Raw genomic sequence first — 20,314 nt, forward strand, 5'->3', positions numbered from 1 at the left:
GGCGCGCCGGAGCGCGGGAGCGGGAGTTGGAGCAACAATTCACAGCAGACGGGCGTGATCCAGCGCCGGGTAGCGGCGGGAGATATGGAGATTGACAGGCGCCAAAAGAGGAAACGGAGGCGGAAGAAGGCGAATTAAGAACGACTTGCGCCGGTGCCTGTCAGATGGGATGAGCGGGCGTCGAGGGAGAGCAGGGCCCCGTCGACGCACAGGGACAGAGGAAGGGAGACGACAGGACGACGCTATTTGCGAGCTAGCTAGGCGATGGGCTACCGCAGTGGACGTCGGCGGCTGAACGCGGTGTCGAACGGGGGCTGCGAGGGGAGATGGAGGGAGCAAGCACCGAGCGCGGTGCAGGAGAGGACAGGCCAGGACAGGACAGGACCTGCGATAGGGGACGGACGTCTGGTGGGCGGCGACGACGGTGACGGGAGAGCCGTGGTGGGCGTGAGTGGGTGGTGAAAAGGGCAGGATTCTTGCGGTCGGGGATTCTGGTCTTTGTCCACCGTTCGCACGGGTCCTTCGAGGGCACCTCAGCGGCAACCCACCTCGCCCACCCACTCGTCGAATCCTGATCAACTAGGCGCAGAATGGAAGACAGATCGACTTGAGGCACGTCAGAAAGAAGCCCCGGCCCCCAGCGTGCCGGGCAGCTGGCCTTGGACTGCTGGTACCGCTCAAGCGCCACCAGTCATGTTCTCGGCAGGCTTACCGCAAAGCAAGACGCCTGTTTAGCCTCCCGCGCGCCCAACCGAACCCTCTGCTGTCTGTCTCTGTCTGTGATCCCTTGGCCAGCACACCTCTGCTCGTCCGACACACACTCTCTCTCTTCACCATGCTCCGTCTCCTGGCCGCCTCTGCTGCCCCCGCCGCTCGCCTTGGCCCTCGCCGCTTTCACGCCTCGGCCCGCTTGCCCGTCCCCAAGATCGGGGACTCCTTGCCCGATGTCCCGTTGTTCGAGGGCTCTCCCGCAAACAAGGTGAATCTTGCCCAGGAGCTGACAGACAAGGGCGTCATCGTCGGCGTTCCTGCGGCGTACAGTAAGTCATTTGCCCTGCCGCTCGCCTACGTGGACTCGTCAGCTCACCTACAGGTCCTGCGTGCTCGGCCTCTCACATCCCGGGCTACATCAATTCCCCCAAGCTCAAGAATGCTGGCTCCGTCGTCGTCGTCTCCGTCAATGACCCCTTTGTGTATACACCACCCCCTCCCGTCTACTTCTCTCCTTGTAGGCTGACTCCATCGGCAGCATGAAGGCCTGGGGAAGTGGTTTGGACCCGGACGGTAAAAGCGGTATCCGCTTCCTCGCCGACACCCATGGTGACTTCACAAACGCCCTCGACTTGGCCTTTGACAGCAAGAAAATCTTTGGAAACGACCGCAGCAAGCGCTACGCCCTTGTCGTGGAGAACGGAAAGGTCAAGGCCGTCCACGTCGAACCTGACAATACCGGCGTGAACGGTAAGTTGCGTGTGCCGTCTCCCGGACGAGTAGTTACTAATTCGCATGTAGTCTCGGCTGCTGAGAAGGTCCTTGGTTGACGTTCCCTCGCTACCACTGTTGAGCTGCCACCGATGCTGCGTGCAAAATTCCGTGGCCACAACCACAGTTTCCGTGGGCTGGCAGGCGTCTAAATGGCTTCCACGCCCTTCTCCGGTGTATTGAATATTACTCGTCTGCTCTTCTTCCCTTCCCGGAAGTTGAACGGTCGTTGAACTTGCGTGCTTCGAGTCTGGCAATGTGATTAGAATCTCGACATCATTGACGTTTATAGGCCTCTGTTCCGCTCGCACCTGCATGCATGAAACCTCCCGATGGCGTTGACCACGCTGTCTATTTGATAGGTGGTTGTCCAATGTGATTGGCGAGCCCGTTGGCTCCGCGGTGTTGATATCCAATTTTAGAAGTACTTGCTATTGCTTGAAGTCCATGAGTGACGCAACAAGCAGAAGTGTTGGGATGGTTGTACCGGAGAGGACTGTAGAGGGAGGAGAGGAGGGAGAGCGAGAGGGAAAGGGAAATGGTGGAAGAGAATTCACTAAGCGCAGACAGGCACACCTACGTTTCCTAATCGAGCAATCGCCCTCCGACTTCGAATGTGAGCGCAAACCAAAGGTCGGTCGTCCGGCGATATCTTAGCCCGACAATAACCATCGATGGTAGACTCCAAGGGAGGGCCACATTGTCGCTTTCCTTGTGTCCTGTTTTTGTTGTGCGTCTCACAGCCTTTTTCCGCCAACCCAAGTTCTTTACTCGCTGCATGTCAACCGACTTGCTCGCAAAAGCAACGAACCAGGCGTCCGGTTTTGGCAAACGGGAAACCACTGCAAGCAGCTTGTGAATGATGTCATCGTGCCCGGGGCTCCCTGGTAAGAGCTTGGAAAGGTACCTGAGTTGTGTCGACACACCACCTCCAACCCTTGTTACTGCACGCAGCTCATTTAGAATGCATGATAGCCGCAGTGACACCTGATGCACGCGAGCGAGAATTGAAAAAGAGATTGGGGAAAAACTGAAGAAGGGGTGACGAATTCCTGCGCCTTCATGACTTGCGCCGACGTAGAGTTAATTTTCGTAAAACCGATGTTTGGGCGACAAGGACGCGGAGAGGCTCAATTTCTTGGAAAAGAAGTTACGCGACTCGAATTTCGAACACTCGCAAACTTGCCCGCTCATTTGTACTCAGGGTGCCAGCTTTCCATCACCAGGGGAGCACATTTCGAGTTGAGCAAAGTAATCAGAGTCTCATGGAGATGCTGGACATGGTAAAGTAGCAGTAGTCTGAGATATCTCTAGATGGAAACAGGCCACTGCAGGATGTAGACGTGGAGTCCCCTGTAGTCCCAACAGTTGAACTCTTCCCGCTTGCCCCCTTCAAAGAGCCGCGATGCCCAACGGTACCTAGATGTCTTGCGGGATCACAAAGCGAGGGAAGTTTGATGGATACAAGTCTGACGCGCTGAAGTTGTAAGGCAGGCAGTGTTTGGCGGATGCACCTCCGCAGGTGAGGAAGAGAAGGGAAGCCGTCTGGCGGGCCGATGCGTGGAGCCTAAGGTACCTAGGTAATTGCCGACTCGCTCGGGCCACACGCCTAACGACGCGTCTTCCCGCGTCGCGTCTTCTGGCTTGCTCCATCATCCCCACAACATTGCTTGGACAACCACCATTGACCGTCTTGACCCCAATTTTGTGCCACCCATCTTGAGCTTTCTGCCCCCAGGGCAAAGTCTCATCATGAAGAGGTCTACACGGTCTTCTTCAAGCCAAAAGGAGAGCAGCCCACAGCTGCCTCCTGGCAAGAAACGCAAGATCTTGGGTTCTGCGAATCTGCCAAATGTGACGGGTGAGAGTCCTCACGGAGGTGATATCAACCTCTTATCGATAAGCTCATTCAGAAAGTCACTGACCTCACTTACTATTCTAGCTCAACCATCTCTCCAAGTCCTTCCAACCCCGCCTGACAGTCGCTCTGAATCTGCCGAGAACCAGACAATCGAGAATGCCACCGGAAGGCCCCAACGCGCTGCCAAACTCCGTTGCCAAAGCCAGTTCAAGTTCCTCGGCGACCAAATCGACGGCGAGTCAGACAATGAGTCCTCCATAAGCGAACCATACGAAGAGGACCCCGAGGTCGACTATGTCGAAGACGAAGCCTCTGGCGAGGAGGTTGAGAGTGAGCATTCAGAGGATGAAGAAGCTGAAGAGGACAACGAGGAAGAATCTGAAGTAGAAGAGCTCGCCATTGCAGAGCCTTCCAAGGCCCGTCCTCGTACGACACGTCCCCCGAACGACTCCAAGAGAGGCCTTGATCCAAACCTGCCTCCGCTCTCCGACATTCAGGACATTTTCACGGACCTGACGCAGAAAGCTCTGGACAATGGCCTGGACAAAGCGCTCCAAGTTCTTGCTGGTACGAAACTGCGCATAGCAACCATGTGTTCTGGCACCGAGAGTCCGTTGCTTGCACTACAGCTTGCCTCAACCGCTCTCGAAAAGCTGGGCCAGAAGCCTCTGCAGCTCGAGCACGTCTTCTCAGCCGAGATTGTACCCCGCAAGCAGGCGTACATCGAGCGAAACTTCAAACCGCCCATCATCTTCCGTGATGTCCGCGAGTTCAGTCGAGATGATGCCATGGAGACAGGAGCAACGAACGTCTACGGTGCCAAAGTGCCTATTCCGGGAGATGTTGACCTCTTGGTTGCTGGGTCGTCTTGCGTCGACTTTTCCATGTTGAACACGAAAAAAGGCAAAAAAGGCAAAATCCCCAAAGGAGAGTCGCAGGAAACGCTGAAAGCAATCCTGGACTACGTGAGCAAGTGGAAACCCACGCTTCTCATAATCGAAAATGTTTCCGGCGCTCCATGGAAGGAGTTGAAAGCCTATGCCGAAGGTTATGGCTACCAGGCGGATTTTGTCAAAGTCGACACTAAAGATTTCTACCTCCCCCAGACCCGAATGAGAGGATACATGTTTTGGATTCGCCAGGATCGCTCGAACAACAATAGCAAGGCCCTCAACCAGTGGTCCGAGCTGATGAAGAAAAGCTTCAGGCGTCGGGCCAGCGCTCCCGCAAGTGCATTTCTCCTTCCTGGCGATGACCCTAGGGTGCATCAGTTCAACTCTGAGCTGTCTCGCATCTATCAGAATTGGGTCAGGTCACGCATCGTCGAATGGAATGCGTGCCGAAGGCGCCACGAAAACGTCCGGAGTGAGGAACAGCTCGGAGAAAAGAAGCCAATCACGGAGTGGGTCAAAGGAGGTACCTGCGTGACATATGACCATGCCCACAAATTGTGGTTGCTCAAGATGCCCGAGAGAGTCTGGGACTCTATTGACATCAGATTCTTGCGAGCTGCCATCAAAGGATTCGACCCCAACTTCAAGACGATGATCATGGAGCTGTCGCAGAATGTTGACAGAGGTGGCGAGACGGCGTTTGGCATTTGTTCCTGCATTACCCCCTCTGGAATTTTCTACCTCACCGACCGCGCTGCTCCGATGACCCCGCACGAGACTTTGGCACTCCAGGGCATTCCTCTTGACAAAATCTCTCTCACGGTCGAAAGCATGACCGAAGTCCAGGACTTGGCTGGGAACGCGATGAGCAGTACTGTAGTTGGAGCTGCTCAGCTTGCTGCTCTCATTGTCGCATGGCCTTCGTTGAAGCGCACCGGCAAGAGGTGTGCTCAACTATCTGCAACCAAATCCAAAGTACGATCCTCATTTGTCGGTCAAGAGCTTCTGAAGGTCTCTCACAACGACCTAGACTACCGACCTCTGGCTCCAGACTTTGATGTCAGCAAACTTTGTGTCGAAGCGATCCAGAGCCGTCGAGGATGTTATTGTGAAGGAACTTGGGAGACTGCGCGCACCAGCATTTCGGTTTGCATTGAATGCGGACATCGTGCATGCTCTGCTTGCAAAGGCAAGCCGGTACACAACTACCGCTTGGACGATTCCATTTCTTTGACGCCCCAGAAGTTCTCTGCCGAATGGAAGCGACACCTCCCAATTGCCCTGCAACTCATTGATCTGCCTGAAATCCAGCATCTAGAGGCATCCATGCTCCACTACGTCTCCGGGCATTCTCTCGGCGACTTGGACAAGCAGCTTTTGGGCGACTACTGCGATGCTGTCGAAAGTATTCGGAATGAGAAGCTCACGTTCCGCCATCTCAAGCGCACTTCATACGTTCCATGGGTTGCCCGGTATGCTTCATCAAAGGCAGTTGCAGAGTTGGAGATTGGCACCACTGCAGAGTGGAAGCTCTACGTCACGCCATCCAATCTCCTTGTATCCAATGGCACAACTCGAAAATTTCTGGAACGGCCTGTCGCTCGTGCCAAACTCTCATCCGATCGTTGGACCGCAGATTGGGAGTGGCTTTTGCCGTCACTGCAAACATATGCGATTCAAATCAAAGGCAGTGAGGAGAAGAAACTCGCTTGGCGGGCTGAGTATGGTTTGATCGAGCACCAAAACGAAACCCTCCCCAGCTCCCTCGAGATTGGACCCGCGACTGCTCAAACCGGTGATGTCTCCGGCACGTATCGACATCTTCCCAAGTGTGGCACTGCTTGCTCTTCTTTATACCGTCGAGATGGTGCTACGTCTCTATACCTCTTCTTGGATCCTACACGTGTTGGTCCTATCAACGAGGATCGTTTCGTATTCTCTTCCAACCCGGAAAGATTGGATTATGGAGAGCCAAGAGAGACAATTGCAGTCTTGGCTTCAACCTTTCGCCCGTGGGACCCAGAAAGCTTTGCGACGACTGTGACCCCAGCCGTGTGGATGAAGGACACGGCAATGTCCATGGCTCCGGTCGACGTGAAGCGAGTCATCAGAAGATTGTATCCCTGTTCCGACGAGCAAAGCATTGCCTCGAAGTGCTCGGACGTCTTGGCTATCCTCAACGTCGAATGTCATCACCATGGCATGCAAACAGGCGTTTACCGAGCCGTTGATGGCGATATGGGAGACTTCTTCTCCAAGTTCAGCTGGATGCTGGAGAACGGCGCAGAGCTTTCTCATCTGACTTCTTGGATGCCACTGAGCAACAACTTGGACGGCGCATGCACACAATGCTCTCCACAACCTCCCCCGCTGCGATGGAGACCTGAGGCAGGGAGTAACAGGGGTGGCAACAACAAGGTTCAACTTGTCTCTCATCAAGACCCCCATCTCAGCGCACAATTTGAGCGAGGCCTGAAGACGCGCCCATCGATTTTGGAGGCGGAAGTCAATGTCGATCCCATATCCGGCGCTTGCAGCATTCTGATTGGGGTGAATCCTATTTCTTTGGCTCATAGAGCTTGGGGCCTCTTGAAAAAAGACCGCGCCACACTCAGTTGGAATTTGGATTCCAGTTGGACGCCCTATGGAGTTGGCGACTTTCCTGCATTTTCTTTGAAGAACAACAAGAAAGACATTGAGCACGCACAACCAGCAGGTTTCAGGCTCCAGTTGAAACCATCTCAGCTGCGCTCGCTCACTTGGATGCGTTCTCAAGAAAAGGGCATCGCATTCACCTTGGAAGAGGTCGAGGAAGAAGTGATTGCCCCTTTGCATTGGAAAATCGAAGGCAGAGCACAAGCCGACATCACAGTCAAGGGCGGTGTTGTTGCAGACCAAGTGTCCTTCGGCAAGACCGTCACGTCCTTGGCCTTGATCCACCAAGGCTTTTTGGAGACACAAGCCCCGCCCGACGATGACGGCTCGGGACTTATCCACCTGAAAGCTACCTTGGTGGTGGTTCCGGCCCAATTGCCAGACCAATGGTTTTCTCAAATTCAGAAGTGTCTTGACAACTCTTTCTACGGCAAAAAAAACGTTTTGGTCATCAAGTCCCTCAAGGATCTGCAATCAACGCAGATCAAAGACTTTCAGGCCGCAAAGGTTGTCATCGTCTCGTTTGCCCTCTTCGAGAACGACTCGTACATGAAACAATTTGAAAACATCACTGCCATGCCCGTCTGTCCCACAAAGGAAGGACGTGCTTTCATGGAGTGGTTCAAGTACGCAATGGATAGAATTCCGGGAATGAATTCAATGCTCAAGAAGCTCGGCAAGCGGGCCTTTCAGAGCTACCTCAAAGAAGAGGCTACGAGGACTGAGGCCCATGAAGACTTCCACGGAATCGCGCCGTCGAAGCGCACAAAAGGAGCAAAATACAAAGGATTTGAGGCAGCTGAACAGGAAAATCGCGCCGGAAAGGCGGAGAGTGCGAGCAAAAAACACAAAACTCCGGCCTGTTCCGGAGACTGGGATCAGTCTCAATTTCCAGTGCTGCACCAGTTCCGGTTCAACCGCTTGATTGTCGACGAGTTCACTTATCCAATGGAGATGAAGAGAACAAGTCGGAAGAACCAAATTCTTCTCCACACCCACTTGACAACATTGAGCGCCGACAAGCGGTGGATCTTGTCCGGTACTCCGCCTCTCTCCGACTTTGCTGATGTCAAGCGCATCGCGTCATACCTCAGCGTCAATTTGGGTATTGATTGTGATGCACCCGGAGTGATCTCGCAGGAAAACGCCAAAGCCCTCCGGAAAGAACAGACCGATTTCGAAATATTTCTGTCTTTCCGAATCAAGAGATCCGCAGCTTGGCATGTGCGCCGCCATGCGCTCGCTCAAGAGTTTCTGAATCGATTTGCTCGGCAGAACGTGGCTGAGCTAGGTCACATCAAATGCTCGATTTCTCTGCATCCTGTCCGGCTGAGGCCGCATCACATGGCCGCGTATCAAGAACTTTGTGCCCAGCTTGAAACCACAGACAGCGACGTCAAGAGTGCCTCGCCTGACAAGAATGACGGAGGCCATCGCTTTGAGCAGATCAGACAGTCTTTGCAGGGCCAAGATTTTACAGAAGTGGCCTTGATGACACGCGCAGCTAGCGACCGTGTGGACTCTGTCGAAAGCACCACGGCGTGCTTGGGTGTCATTGCGACACGCCATGCTGAAATGAGGGCCTGGGATGTCAAAATGAAGAAACTTGTCGGGGTCGCAAAGAAGCTGCTGCGCCGGTTCCCAGGCCAGGCGAAAGAATTTAACAACTGGGCAGCCAAGTACCTGGTCGATAGTCCGATCGTCTGCGACAAGGATTCCCACTCGTTCATTCGCAAGGCCATCATCGAACAGAAAGACCCCGCAGGTGTCGTGGATGAAAGTGTCACGCTGAAGAAATTCGTTCGAAAGACCCTGACTGCCGAGGAGCGCAGATATGTGGATGCACGAAGGTCACTTCGATCGTCAAGAGCTGTCGGAAGGATTGTCGAGTCTGCCCGCCAGGAAGTCAACGTGAAGTGCAAGAGCTGCGACACAGACCCTCCCCACGAAGTTGCCGCGCAGGACTCGGCAGTCATCATTGGCTGCGGCCACCTTGTGTGTCAGCAGTGCCTTGAGTTGGTGCTGTCTACGAGAAAGTGCCAGGTTGATGGTTGCGACATGGACGTTGATTTTTCGGGTGTTCTGCATGGCGACCACCTTTGCTCGCTCGAGGACCTCCCGTCAGAGGAGACGAGTTTCGGTGCCAAGTTGGACGAGATCGTCGACCTTATCGAAGACCGCTCGAAGATCAAAGATGACGAGCAGGTCATAATTTTCGTCCAATCGCAAGACATAGTTGCCATCATGGGCCACGCGTTGGAGAGTCGCCATGTTCCGTTTCACGCCATCAGTCGCGCTGAGGAAAGGTCATCAAAACAGATCCAGGAGTTTGTCAACTACCGCCGTTACATCAGCGGCAGGCTCAACCCTAAGTTCAAAAGGGTGCTTATCCTCAATCAGACCGACGAGAGTGCTGCGGGAACCGACCTATTCAACGCAAACCACGTTATCTTCGTGTCTCCTCTGTTAGAGACCACCCCTGGAGCCTATCAAGCGAAGATGGACCAGGCAATCGGTCGCGCGCGGCGCCTTGGTCAGAAGAAGCAGGTTCACGTCCATCGCTTCTTCGCTATGCACACCATTGACGTGGAATTGATGGAGCAGAAGGAGCGCCGGTACGATGGACTTGTGGAAGGGCCCGAGATGCCACTGCTTTGGGAGCCCGAAAACACCACGGAAAAGGAGCATTGCCGTGTCGTCAGTCTAAACGATGGCAAAATGGCGCTGCTGCCAGAATCGTGGGTGATCAACGAGCAGAAGGCAAGGGACGCGGGATTCGATCTTGGCGTTCCCGCCGAAGCGGCTGAAGAGGCGTGAAGAGGAGGATTCTATTCGTCGGCGAAGTTTCGCGAAACGCAGGATAAGGAAGAGTGCAGGAGCTTCTCAGTTGGTCGTGGGCAAAGATTGTTTGCGCTGTTGTTGGCACACCAACAGGGGGTGGCTGTCTTTGGGGATCAAGGGGGAACCTTGCACCATTAAGGTTTTGGTCTAGCCCCAAGATGGCATCTGTGCGTCCTTTTGTGTTTCGGGTGCCGTCGACGAGCACGAAAAAGGTAGAGTGTTGTTTTGATCTTCCTAGTTTTGGTTTCGGCGGTTTTCTTTTGGGAGTCTTGCAGCTTGGACATGGTGTTTACTATGGACAAGATGGCGGCTCTTGAAAGCTTGGTGGTGGGGCTGGTCTAGCGACTCTGCACCTCTGCACTTCGTCTTTTCTTTTGTTTTCTGTACGCGATACCCCTTGATAGTTAGACAAACTCCAATAATTCTTGATTTTCCCAGCCGCCGCCCTGCGCGCGACACCAGTGTCGTCAACGCCACAATCGCCGTCTCTCCATTCGCCCCTCCAACGTCGTCGTCCTCGCAACGCAAGCCTCAGCCTTACACCGCGCCGCAGCCACATACCTAGACGACTTTATCTAAACCGCAAATTCCTGGGGCCAATCTAGCCTGCCACCTTGCCACTGACGACACTATTTGGGGGTTCCCTCGTTGCGCCAGGCTTATCTTGGAGGGCTGTCGTTGCGCCTCTCCTCCACATCAAACACTGCGCTCTTCCTCTTTGCGCCCTACCAAACTGCGTTTCCCGGGCATAGAATCGCGCTGCTCCTCGCCCCAGTTAGCAGTCGTCGGGCTGGCTGCTGCTATCCATCTGGCGAAAACACGGGCGCGTCAGCGCGCCGTCAACACAAGTCACGCGCCGTCTCACGTCCTCTGTGCTGATCAATTTGCAACGGAGCGACTGTTTGTTGACCTTGGGCCTCCATATACGCTTCGCTCCCTCTCTTTTGCGTCGCGTGTTGGTCTCTCCGATGCGGCCTCCTTCTCGTCCATCATATCCATCGATTTCCTGGCGCTCATACCGATCTGGGTTCTTTGATACCGATCCCGAAAATTCTGCGTCCTCGGCCAAACTACCATCGCAACTGTTGCGTCCGGATCTAAACGCTGCTGTCCAAAGCGCCTGTACGGACTTGGCGACGAAAGCCTGAGAAGAGGAGTGCAGAGTCGAGTCAACTGGCTGACTTGGAAATATTCGACGAGGTGAGTAGAGAATTTGCGCGGAATGATTTGAGCAGTACGCTCGCTTTTCGTGTTACTTTGCAAGATTGGCATTTCGTACTGTGTTTTGCCTTCTTTCCAGCACAATGGTCCTCGACGGGTGTATGCAGCGTATGGCAAACAGAAAATGTTGCTCGCGTTCAAACGCCGCGCGGGCCATTTCCTCGATGTGGACGCGATCCCTCGCGACTGTTTTACACGACCTCGCCATCAACTACTTCAAATCCACGACTACCCCTTACCCTAGTCTCTGGATCATGCGTCCCGGTTCGTCTGCAGGGGCTGCGAACGCCTCGCTTACCCCGGCAGAACGCTGAAGAAACTTGCGGTCAAGCAGCCTTACCACGTACAACTCTTTGATCCACTTTCGCGTGTCGATTTACTCATGTACCTTGTCATGCGATACCCCACTGGACCTGGTTGAATCGACTTTGTCTGTGCGCTTTTCTTTTGTTTACCGTCAAGTCCGCTGCGATTGGAAAGTTGGCTGACTCTTGTCAATGTATAGGCCTGAGGTTGTGTAAGATCTGGAAGCATCTCGTGCACTGGTGTCTGAGACTGTATTGGCATATTTTGTACGTTGACATTCACTTTGAGGGTGCCCTTAATACATTCCCGCCACAGGACCAGGTTGGATCGTACTACATAATCGTTAAGGACCATTCTGTTCCGTCGAACATTCACCATTGTGGGACCAGGAACCGCAGCAGGACCATTTACACACCTCCAACTATTGAAATAATCCTCTGGATCCGAAGTTACTCAACCCGAGTATGGAAGATGGCAGAAAAGAAAGCACAGTACCCAGCAGCCCAGGTAATGTCCAATCGCGGCTCCGGACCGTAACGACGGCATCAGGGAAAACCACAATTTCCTTCCCACACGACTCCAAAACCTCCAACGGCCCATCAGCGACGTCCAATCTATCACGGGAAACTCATCTCACAAAATCGACGACATCGCAGTCATTTCATCCTCCAGCACCGACGACGGGTCGCTCGCGACGCGGTAGCAAGGCATCGAGGAAATCCGTTGACAAGTTCTCCATCAAGCACAAGATTTCTGTCCGGTTACGCCCGCGCTCGGCTGTTTCAGGTGGTCCCTCCAGGAAGTTTTCGGGGCCTGCGGCGGGCTTGTTGCCTCCTCGAAGCATCTCTCCGCATCAGCATTTGAAGCCTGGGTTTCTGTCGAGGCCGGTGACGCCCATAGATTCTTCGTCGGTACTGGAACCGCCTAGTTCAAGCCTATTCTTCCACTCCATCCCGAGAACACCGGACCAGGAGAAGGAACCTCAAGCAGCGACTGCACAACCACAGGAACAGCAGCAGTCTCCTCCCAAACAACCCACGCCGCGCTCTTCGTCAAACCCCGAGAGTAGCTCATCTTCCGAATCCAACTCTTCCTCCACCCCACCACGTCGTTCCAAAAGCGCCGAAAACGTCTCTGCCCCTTTTACTGCGCCTCCAGGACCTCGCCTCATACCCCGGACTCAATCCTCGCCCACCAAACCGGATGGATCTGCCACCGTCTCCTCGGACGCTGAAGAGGCATGGCGCATACTTCGCCGCAAGGAATTCACCCTGCGCATCCAGGAAGAAGTGCTCAAAGTCGGTCGACGACGCCTGCAACAGGAACGCGAAGAGCTGGAGAAGGAGCGCCGAGGGTTCAGGGAAGAAAGACGACGATGGTGGCGCGAAAGAGTTGGGTTGGAGGGGAGAGTCAGGATTGGGGGAAAGAGCAGGGACCGAGATGACGCTGCGGGCGAGACGGACAGGACGTTGTGGAGCGAGACAGAGTCATCAGACGCAGGCGGCATGGACGAAGAAGAGCTTGGAGCACGAAGCAGTGGTGAGGACGAGGATGGAGCAACGGAAAGGCCGGAGTCGTTGCGTTCACGGTCTGAGTCCGACACGACGTACTCGTCGACGGCTTCGACTGAGTCAGCGTCGGGTTCGACGAGTTGGTCGCGGCGTCGGCCAAGTTCTTCAACGGACAGCAAAGAAGACATCGACAGGGCCAGAAACGAAAGTACAGCCACCAGATTGACCCAGCCCTCCTCCTCTTCGCCGAGCTGCTGCGTCTGCGCCGCATCGGCGTCCGAATCAGCACGACAACCGCCTCCGGATCAACTGCACACCTACGCCACTTACACGCTGGCCTGGACATCACTCGCGCACAGCAGCGCAGCCATCCCCTTCCCGACACCGACGCTGCTCCCCGACGGTCTTGTACTCTCCCATTCCACCGCCAGCACCACCAATCCCTCCACAATCTGGCCTCAAGAAACAGTCATCAAGCAAAATGCGGCCAGCTTCGTCCTCGCGGGCCACAACATCTCGTCCACCCTCACCTCCCTTCCCGACGTCTCCTCGCCCCCACCACAATCCTACATCCCCGCGCCGGCGCTACACGCTCTGAGCAATAAGCAGCTGACTACGCTGGTGTCGGCGCTTCGCCGCGAGCTGCGGCGGTGGCACGAGGATAGCCTTGCGCGGCGCGTCGGATCTGAACTCGACCAGCGCGGCTGCGCGGAGTGCCGCGCCAGCAGCAAGCGCGACAGACAGAAAGCCAGTGGCAGCGCGGCAGGCGCGGCAGAAAAGACCAGGAACGACGCGCTCGTCGCGGATGAGCGTGTGCGTGCTGTCTTCCGCGCTTTCACGGAGCTAAGGGACGAGGTGTTGGCGGAAGTTCGGGCGAGGGAGGAGGATGCTGTTCGGATGAAAGGGGGAGAGACGGCGAATGGGATGAAAGGGAGCCGTGATGGGGCGGCGAGCCGTGGAGATGGCAAAGAGGGGGATTGGTGCCAGGGGATGGGTAGAACCAAGAGCCATGGATGTGGCGGAGCTGCTGGAGGCATCAGGTCCGAAGATTTCATCTAACTTAGAGGGCGCATCGCATGCACTGTTGGATCATGTGGAGTTGGATGGACGATTGTATCTTTTAATAAGCATCTGACTCTTGATGGGGGGATGTGGTTATATGGCAATTCACTCGCTCCCAGAATGTGAGATATCCCCCGACAGTCGTTGAGGCCTGATGTGTGGCTGTGGTTCCGAGATTTGCTAGTGACAGCATTCAGGCACAGCCATTGCCAGGCGGACAGAAGGATAGAATATTCCTCAACAAAGCATGAAATTCAAGAACCTTGGATTCCGGAGCATCGATCCACATATCATTGTTGTCGAATATGACCCAGCTCTTCTTGCTGAACCTCGGAACGCGTGGTCGAAAGCGCAATAGCAGAAGGCAAGATGAGGCCAAAATGATGTGTTGGAAACAAAAGATATCTTTCCCCAACATAGTGTGGTATATTACTGTTTGGATATCTCGCCGTGCTTCCACAAATCAACAAACCTTTTCTGTCTCTTCTCCATCACCAGGCGGAATCTGAAATGCCTCTTTCTCCGGTAGTAATCACGGTAGTCAACCTCATGGCTGAAGAAGACGGCCTTCCACCCGAAGACGACCTTCCTCCCGAAGACGACCTTCCTCCCGAAGACGACCTTCCTCCCGAAGACGATCTTTCGACCGAAGACGACCTTTCGACCGAAGACGACCTTCCTCCCGTGCCCATGGTGGTACCACCTGTGGGACTCGGCTGTATAAACTGCCGATCGTTCACATCCACAAATTTCCAAAGGCGATGCTTCTCCGACACCTTGGTGAAGTGTCAGGGGCGCAGCTTCTACGTGCACCGCCTCGTTTTGATCTACTGGTCGTACTACTTCGAGTTGCTTTTTTCGCGCCGCGCAGGAGACGACGTACGCCCACTTATGTCACCTCTCGAGACTAGAATTCAACTGATTGCAGTGACTAGTTTTCTACGATCCACGTCGACCAGTGTGGGGATCCTCTCATCTTCCGAGCCCTTCTCCTCTGGTTCTACGAGGAAGAGTTCGACGAAACCAAAATATATCCAGCAGGCTTGAGAATTGGACCGGAGAACGACTTAGAGGTCCTCCCTCCCGGCAACGACGCCGAGCGGCAGCTACGCGGATGCTTCCTCATGTGGGCTGCAGCCGAAATGTTCGGCGCCGAAGGGCTCAAGGAAGCCATATGGAAACGTATCCAAGACAAGGGCTTCTTCTGGGACAAACCAGGATCCCAGGGCTCAATATCAATGGAACGCGCCTTCGATATACTCCGGGATCTCTTCCTCTTCACTGGCACCGGAATCTGCGGCATACGCTCCCGCTACCTGGCTATGCGGTGGGCGTCGGACCACTATGTCGCGCTCTGGTGCACCCCCTTCTTCGATCGCGCCCTCGAGATTCCCGGCTGGTTCGTCGAGTTCCGCCAGTTCAAGACTGATTCGAAGCTTTGGACGCGCAAGTGCCCTTCCTGCAATGATCCTTGGACTAAAGAAATGGCTGATGACATGGTTTATGTTTGCCCGCATTGTCGGGCCCGTCATACCGTTGATGAGTGGGCTCATGGGATTGGGGATGCGCCTCATCCTATGACAATGCCTGCGGCAACGCCTCGTTGAAGCATCATCCGTATGGGAGCCGCACATATGGTTTGTGGTCCTTGGTCTGGCTTGGTGGAAAGGTGATTCAGGGGCCTTTGCCACTCGTCATGTATGTAGGTTTGGTTAAATTTCTGGGATTTTCCCAATGATACCCAAATCAATAACCGCTTGCTTTTCGGGTTACTTCTGTACGTCAATACTTTATGATGCGATTCAGAAGCAGCGCGTATCATTTTATAAGAGCTGAGCGTCCACACAACAGCTTTGCAGCCTCTGGATCAAGGAAAGAATGTTCAAATTCCTTTCTTTCACTGGAACCTCGTCAGTTTGTGATCCAGGCGGCTGGGCTTTCAAAGCAACAAACTGTAGCCGTTTTGGTTGCTTACCTCGTGCTAGGATTTCTGATGGCTCACTGCCCGATTTCCACGTTCGCCTATGGACCATGCATGTCTGCCCGACACAGGCTCACCAAGCCAAGGTTCCGTGTCATGTGAAGGGCAGCGTTCTTCTGAAAGCTGAAAGAGCGTTTGTGCGAAGGACATAGACAAATCTCCGTAGTTGACTGCGAGCCATAGGTACGCGCGCTCCGGTATGCGTGCGTCGAGAAAGGGAATCGCGGATACGACGGCGGTAAATCCGCATGCGTAGAGAATTAGTGCAAGTGCCGCAACAACTTGTCTCCATCCTTTGTATGGCCTCTCTACATCCTCTTGTCGGCATTCGCGGAGACTGCCGACACGCTCTGAGGTTGTCTCCTGTAGCCCGATGTGGTGACAACTGTACCGGACGATTCCACAGCGGAACTCCTTCCCAGAAGTCCAGTTTTGACCCCAGCTTTTGACCTGTTCCAAATTCTTGTTGGCATCTAGCAACATTCGAGATTTAGGGCCATAGACTTTCGCTAAATTTTGCACCACCAGCTCCTGAAGCTTCTCAGCTGTTCCGAACTGCATCTTGTTCCCCAAGTCCGCAACTATACATGCCAAATACAGCACCAGTACGTCCCTGTTGAGCGGCTGAAAGTATTTATGGAATAGTGTTTCGAGGGTTTTCTCAGCGTCTTGGATGCGGTTCTCGCACATTTGCCATCGAAAAAGTTCAAATCTGGTGCTCATGACGAGCACTGGTCGATAACACGGACGTTCCAGGCTCCCGAGCGCCTCGATGGCCCAGTCGAAAAGATTTGCTACGTCTTGGCTTGATTCCCCTTGGCGAGACAAAGCTATCGCTAGGCGTAAGGTGGCCGTCGCCGTTTCCATAGTGCGTAGGCTAGGGAGACGCTGCTCGTCAATCTCCAAGACGGAACGCAAAATTTTAATCGCCTTGGTGGGATTACCCGTAGCGCAGTAAAGGTGACTCAATTGTAAAGCTGATCCGTATGATACTTCATTGGGCCGAATAAATGAAGAGGTCCATTTTTCGTGCGAAGACTCGAGCAGTGATCGTGCTTCATTCAAGAGACCGGTTTTCAGATAAAGCGATCCAAGGAAGCAACGGTCTATGAAAGACATATCATCAGGCGTTTCTTTGAGGATCTTTTCGAAGATCGCTTTGGCAGCATCGATATTCCCCATGGATATGTATGTTGCGCTAAGCAAGGAGCGTATCGTCTTGGTCCTGGTGTTTGACTCGCTCAAAGTGGTTTGGGCGAAATCCAGAGCTGGGACGAGCAACCTCTCGGCCTGGCCATACTTCCGTTCTCCCCGATATATCATGGCTAGACAGCATGTGGCTGCGAGACGTTCACGAGAATACGAGTTTTCGCCGTTCGCTTTGCATTCTTTGATAGCTCGCTGGTATGCTTTGGCTGCCTCTTTCAGGTTGGTCCTATTATTGTGGATTTGCCCCATTCTAATGTGAGCTCGGATAGTGCTTTGTCCTGAATTCTGAGCACGGATTGTCTTGTATGTCTGGCATGCTTTTTGGTAGACTTCATTCCGTTTCTCGGCCATGGTAAGCTTTCCGTAAGATTCATGAAGAACTTCGTAGCACTGGAGTACTTTGTCAAAATCTTGTTTGCCCTCGTATTTCTTGGCAGCCATCGTTATCATCGGAGTTGCGAGCCCAAAATCCTGGTATCCGGCAAGAAAGCGTCCGAGCGATAGAAGATATTTCCTTGGTGATCGAGGACTTTTCGAATAATACTCAGCGACAGGCAGAGCGTGTCGACGAATCCTCAGCTTCTGTGCAAGGTCTTCGCACTGGTCGTGCATATAGATGATTGTCGCAGCGATTCGGTATATATCTGGTTCCTCCTGGTTGCTTATTAAGCTTTTGCACCACGCGTGCACTACAGGATGCATAGAAAAGCTCGATTCGTCCTCTGAGCGGACAATGAGAGAAAGGTCCAAAAGAACTTTCATGGCGCGTTGGAACACTAGTGGATTCATTCGGAGTTCTTTTAGCGAGGAAGGATATTTGGAGCCAAGAGAGCTTTTTGATGAAGGCTTGAAGGCAAAGAGTTGGGACCATATGTCGTTTCGATCGAGGACAGCCCAGACTTTCAACAAGTCCTCGACAACATGGTCCTTCCCTTTCGCTCGTTCGACGGAAATTTGCCATGTGGTCAGAAGTGTCCGTCCTTTGTAATCTTGCCGCGGCTCGTGTTCGTTGACCAACTCCGGCCACGAAGAGTTGTAGAGATCCAGGTAATCGTTCACAGACATGCCTAGTTGACCAATGTATGAGCCGGCGAGGGCGAGAGCAAGGGGCAAGCCTTCTAGCCTATTGATGAGTGGCCTCCAGTAGTTGGAATCTGAAACAAAAATCAGCTTTGACAAGATAATGCGGTTCCGTAATACCGTACCCCGTGGAGTCGGCGACCTTGCGTTAGCGTTCAAAATTGCACAGGCTTCTTGGTCCGTGACAGAATCAACTTGTAGATCTTCGAAGCGTTGTCCCACGGACCGAAACCGACTTGTAATGAGAATGGAGCCATGCTCAGCTCTCGGAAGATATTCGTCCAGATCGTATGACTTCGAGTCCTTCGGATTGGACTGGTCATAGTCGACATTGTCGATAATGATGAGCCAATGCTTGTTGCCTGGCATGGAAAGCCAATGTTGTATCGCGTCAATCTCTTTATCTTGTTCGTTACCAATACTCTCCCCCATTGGACTTGACGAATAATCAGGCATTCTGCGCAACATGCGAGAAAACGAGTCTTTGAGATTCGATTTGGTCGAGCCGTCGAGCCAGAATACTGCGCTGTATCTGGAGTGGAAGTCTCGAGCGAACTTGACGGCCAGTTGTGTCTTGCCAATGCCACCAAGACCGTGGAGAAGGAAGACTTTGCGGCCGTCCCTCATAGGGTTCAGGAACTCCTCGAGCTTTTTCAGTTGAGACTCACGCCCAATGAACCTGTCTGTCGTAGGTATATTTTCGAGACTAAACGCAACCTTGAATAGGTCGCCGGTATCTAACGGCATACATCAGACTTTGATTCGGCCCAAGGCAAAAGCCCACGCTCCGGTCGAGGGTAGCTCAGGGGCAAGTTACATTCTTTTCGTGCTCGCATGAGGCCAGGAGTTGCCTTGACCATTGCCCGGATTTGAATCTCTACTTCTTGGAAACTTTGGTGATCTCGGCTCTCAAATTTGTTGATGTTGAAATGATTGCGGTTCAGCACAATTTTCTCCACTCCGTCCAGACGTCCTGACGATGGGCTCACCACGTAAGGCTGTAATGGTATTAGCAAAAGTATTTCCAGACTTTGATCGAAAGAACCACCTACCAACCTGTCCTTTTCTCCGCCTGTAAGTGCTCCAATATTACTGGGCACTGTTTCGGTAAAACAAGACACTAAGGGGGGATTGGGCTCGTTACGGACCGCATCGAATTCGGTCATGATGCCCTCGAGCAGTTGATCATCGGCGCCTAAAGTTTGCAGCACAGAGGTGTCGACCTCATCTTCGTATTTCGCAACTGCCGCTGCGACCAATCTGCTTGTGAAGTCGCTTGTCGTTCCCCTGAAGGGAGTGCTGAAGAATGCTATGCCCATCGTTGACTCAAAGACTTTCCGGCGGTCGTCTTTCAGATGAGACGATAAAGATAGAGCCTGCAATTCTTAGTACCAATCGCTTGGAATTTCGTGTTGTACACTCACACGCATCAAGACTACTCCACCAAAGCAATGCGCAATGAAAATGATAGGCCGATCGGAACATTCCTAGGTATTGATCAGTCATCATGGCTGCTTACACGCAAGGGCTTTGGAATTTTACTTGTCTTTTGAACTGTAAAGCACGCAGAAGACTGCTTGCAATATCCAGCACTCTTGCGCTAACCATTTCACTTCCAAACCACGCACTTGGATACCCGTATCTCATGATGCGAGCATTTGGCACTATGGCAGGAAGCATTTCATGGTTTTGAAGCCAGTTGATCTTCGTCCCATCTTCGGTTTTCTGGACCCACGTGTCGTCCGGGTGTGCGCCGATCCCATGTATCGCAATAATACTGGCAAGTATAAGTCGTTTCCTCACTATCAACAAGGCTGGGGCACTGACTCAAACTTTGGGTCTTCAGGTTCGTAGAAAGGACGCAGTCCAGTATCCCTTTCCTGTACCGGTCGAACCTAGACAGACCTATCAGCACTTGAATTGAACGTTATTGGACGCTTCTTACCATCTTGAACACTCGCTATGCGCTCAACACTTCGCTGGAACTGATTGCGACATGAGAAGCCTGATCTTAAAGGAGGGGTGGGGTGAGGAGGGGCCGGCAAAATATATCGTCGTCAGCTGGATTGAACCCTGGCTGCGCCTTGCCGTACTCCCCTGTCTGATGATATGTGCAGAATCATCAGGCTGGCCCCCAAAGCTGCTTCCGTATGCCACGCCAAATGATGCAGTGGAACGTTGGGCTGCTTAGGCCAATATCGTGCTCCGCCAC

General features: G+C 53.4%; 6 protein-coding genes across 6 annotated transcripts; 4 read left to right on the top strand and 2 right to left on the bottom strand.

Annotated features, from left to right (window-relative positions):
- The first annotated feature begins 577 nt into the window (after window positions 1-577).
- Window positions 578-1,933, top strand: J3D65DRAFT_73301 (Redoxin). The gene is made up of 4 exons (XM_066804130.1): window positions 578-1,040; window positions 1,094-1,193; window positions 1,250-1,461; window positions 1,513-1,933. Exons 1-4 carry the CDS (start codon window positions 836-838, stop codon window positions 1,539-1,541), a joined length of 546 nt encoding a protein of 181 aa, XP_066652585.1. The 5' UTR covers window positions 578-835; the 3' UTR covers window positions 1,542-1,933.
- Window positions 1,934-3,084: 1,151 nt separating this feature from the next.
- On the top strand, window positions 3,085-9,866 carry J3D65DRAFT_73655 (uncharacterized protein). The gene is made up of 2 exons (XM_066804135.1): window positions 3,085-3,361; window positions 3,425-9,866. The coding sequence occupies exons 1-2, from the start codon at window positions 3,235-3,237 to the stop codon at window positions 9,706-9,708; spliced, it is 6,411 nt and encodes a 2,136-aa protein (XP_066652586.1). The 5' UTR covers window positions 3,085-3,234; the 3' UTR covers window positions 9,709-9,866.
- Window positions 9,867-11,723: 1,857 nt separating this feature from the next.
- On the top strand, window positions 11,724-13,829 carry J3D65DRAFT_605740 (uncharacterized protein; the record flags this gene model as incomplete). The annotated part of the gene is made up of 1 exon (XM_066798370.1): window positions 11,724-13,829. The coding sequence occupies one exon, from the start codon at window positions 11,724-11,726 to the stop codon at window positions 13,827-13,829; it is 2,106 nt and encodes a 701-aa protein (XP_066652587.1).
- A 257-nt stretch (window positions 13,830-14,086) lies between these two features.
- Window positions 14,087-15,626, top strand: J3D65DRAFT_73551 (uncharacterized protein). Its single transcript, XM_066804133.1, has 2 exons — window positions 14,087-14,711; window positions 14,768-15,626. The coding sequence occupies exons 1-2, from the start codon at window positions 14,343-14,345 to the stop codon at window positions 15,437-15,439; spliced, it is 1,041 nt and encodes a 346-aa protein (XP_066652588.1). The 5' UTR covers window positions 14,087-14,342; the 3' UTR covers window positions 15,440-15,626.
- On the bottom strand, window positions 15,600-19,083 carry J3D65DRAFT_73498 (uncharacterized protein). The gene is made up of 4 exons (XM_066804132.1): window positions 18,920-19,083; window positions 18,228-18,819; window positions 15,808-18,176; window positions 15,600-15,726 (listed from the first exon to the last, which is right to left on the bottom strand). Exons 2-3 carry the CDS (start codon window positions 18,727-18,729, stop codon window positions 15,814-15,816), a joined length of 2,865 nt encoding a protein of 954 aa, XP_066652589.1. The 5' UTR covers window positions 18,730-18,819; window positions 18,920-19,083; the 3' UTR covers window positions 15,600-15,726; window positions 15,808-15,813.
- J3D65DRAFT_73440 (uncharacterized protein) lies at window positions 18,837-20,252 on the bottom strand. The gene is made up of 8 exons (XM_066804131.1): window positions 20,048-20,252; window positions 19,930-19,997; window positions 19,645-19,879; window positions 19,527-19,589; window positions 19,251-19,478; window positions 19,155-19,194; window positions 18,920-19,100; window positions 18,837-18,839 (listed from the first exon to the last, which is right to left on the bottom strand). Exons 1-6 carry the CDS (start codon window positions 20,048-20,050, stop codon window positions 19,192-19,194), a joined length of 600 nt encoding a protein of 199 aa, XP_066652590.1. The 5' UTR covers window positions 20,051-20,252; the 3' UTR covers window positions 18,837-18,839; window positions 18,920-19,100; window positions 19,155-19,191.
- Window positions 20,253-20,314: the final 62 nt, after the last annotated feature.

This window comes from Phyllosticta citribraziliensis (genome assembly GCF_038025025.1).
Source record: "Phyllosticta citribraziliensis strain CPC 17464 chromosome Unknown J3D65scaffold_10, whole genome shotgun sequence".
NCBI classification, from domain to species: Eukaryota; Fungi; Ascomycota; class Dothideomycetes; order Botryosphaeriales; family Phyllostictaceae; genus Phyllosticta; species Phyllosticta citribraziliensis.

Coding starts and splice junctions, on each gene's coding strand:
- J3D65DRAFT_73301 (XM_066804130.1), top strand. CDS start 836: ATGCTCCGTCTCCTGGCCGCCTCTGCTGCCCCCGCCGCTCGCCTTGGC. Junction 1,041..1,093: donor CGGCGTTCCTGCGGCGTACA/GTAAGTCATTTG, acceptor GCTCACCTACAG/GTCCTGCGTGCTCGGCCTCT. Junction 1,462..1,512: donor TGACAATACCGGCGTGAACG/GTAAGTTGCGTG, acceptor ATTCGCATGTAG/TCTCGGCTGCTGAGAAGGTC.
- J3D65DRAFT_73655 (XM_066804135.1), top strand. CDS start 3,235: ATGAAGAGGTCTACACGGTCTTCTTCAAGCCAAAAGGAGAGCAGCCCA. Junction 3,362..3,424: donor GGGTGAGAGTCCTCACGGAG/GTGATATCAACC, acceptor TTACTATTCTAG/CTCAACCATCTCTCCAAGTC.
- J3D65DRAFT_73551 (XM_066804133.1), top strand. CDS start 14,343: ATGCCTCTTTCTCCGGTAGTAATCACGGTAGTCAACCTCATGGCTGAA. Junction 14,712..14,767: donor CGCGCCGCGCAGGAGACGAC/GTACGCCCACTT, acceptor TGCAGTGACTAG/TTTTCTACGATCCACGTCGA.
- J3D65DRAFT_73498 (XM_066804132.1), bottom strand. CDS start 18,729: ATGAGGGACGGCCGCAAAGTCTTCCTTCTCCACGGTCTTGGTGGCATT. Junction 18,177..18,227: donor AAGGTCGCCGACTCCACGGG/GTACGGTATTAC, acceptor TTTTTGTTTCAG/ATTCCAACTACTGGAGGCCA.
- J3D65DRAFT_73440 (XM_066804131.1), bottom strand. Junction 19,590..19,644: donor CTTTACAGTTCAAAAGACAA/GTAAAATTCCAA, acceptor ATCAATACCTAG/GAATGTTCCGATCGGCCTAT. Junction 19,479..19,526: donor GTGGAGTAGTCTTGATGCGT/GTGAGTGTACAA, acceptor TAAGAATTGCAG/GCTCTATCTTTATCGTCTCA.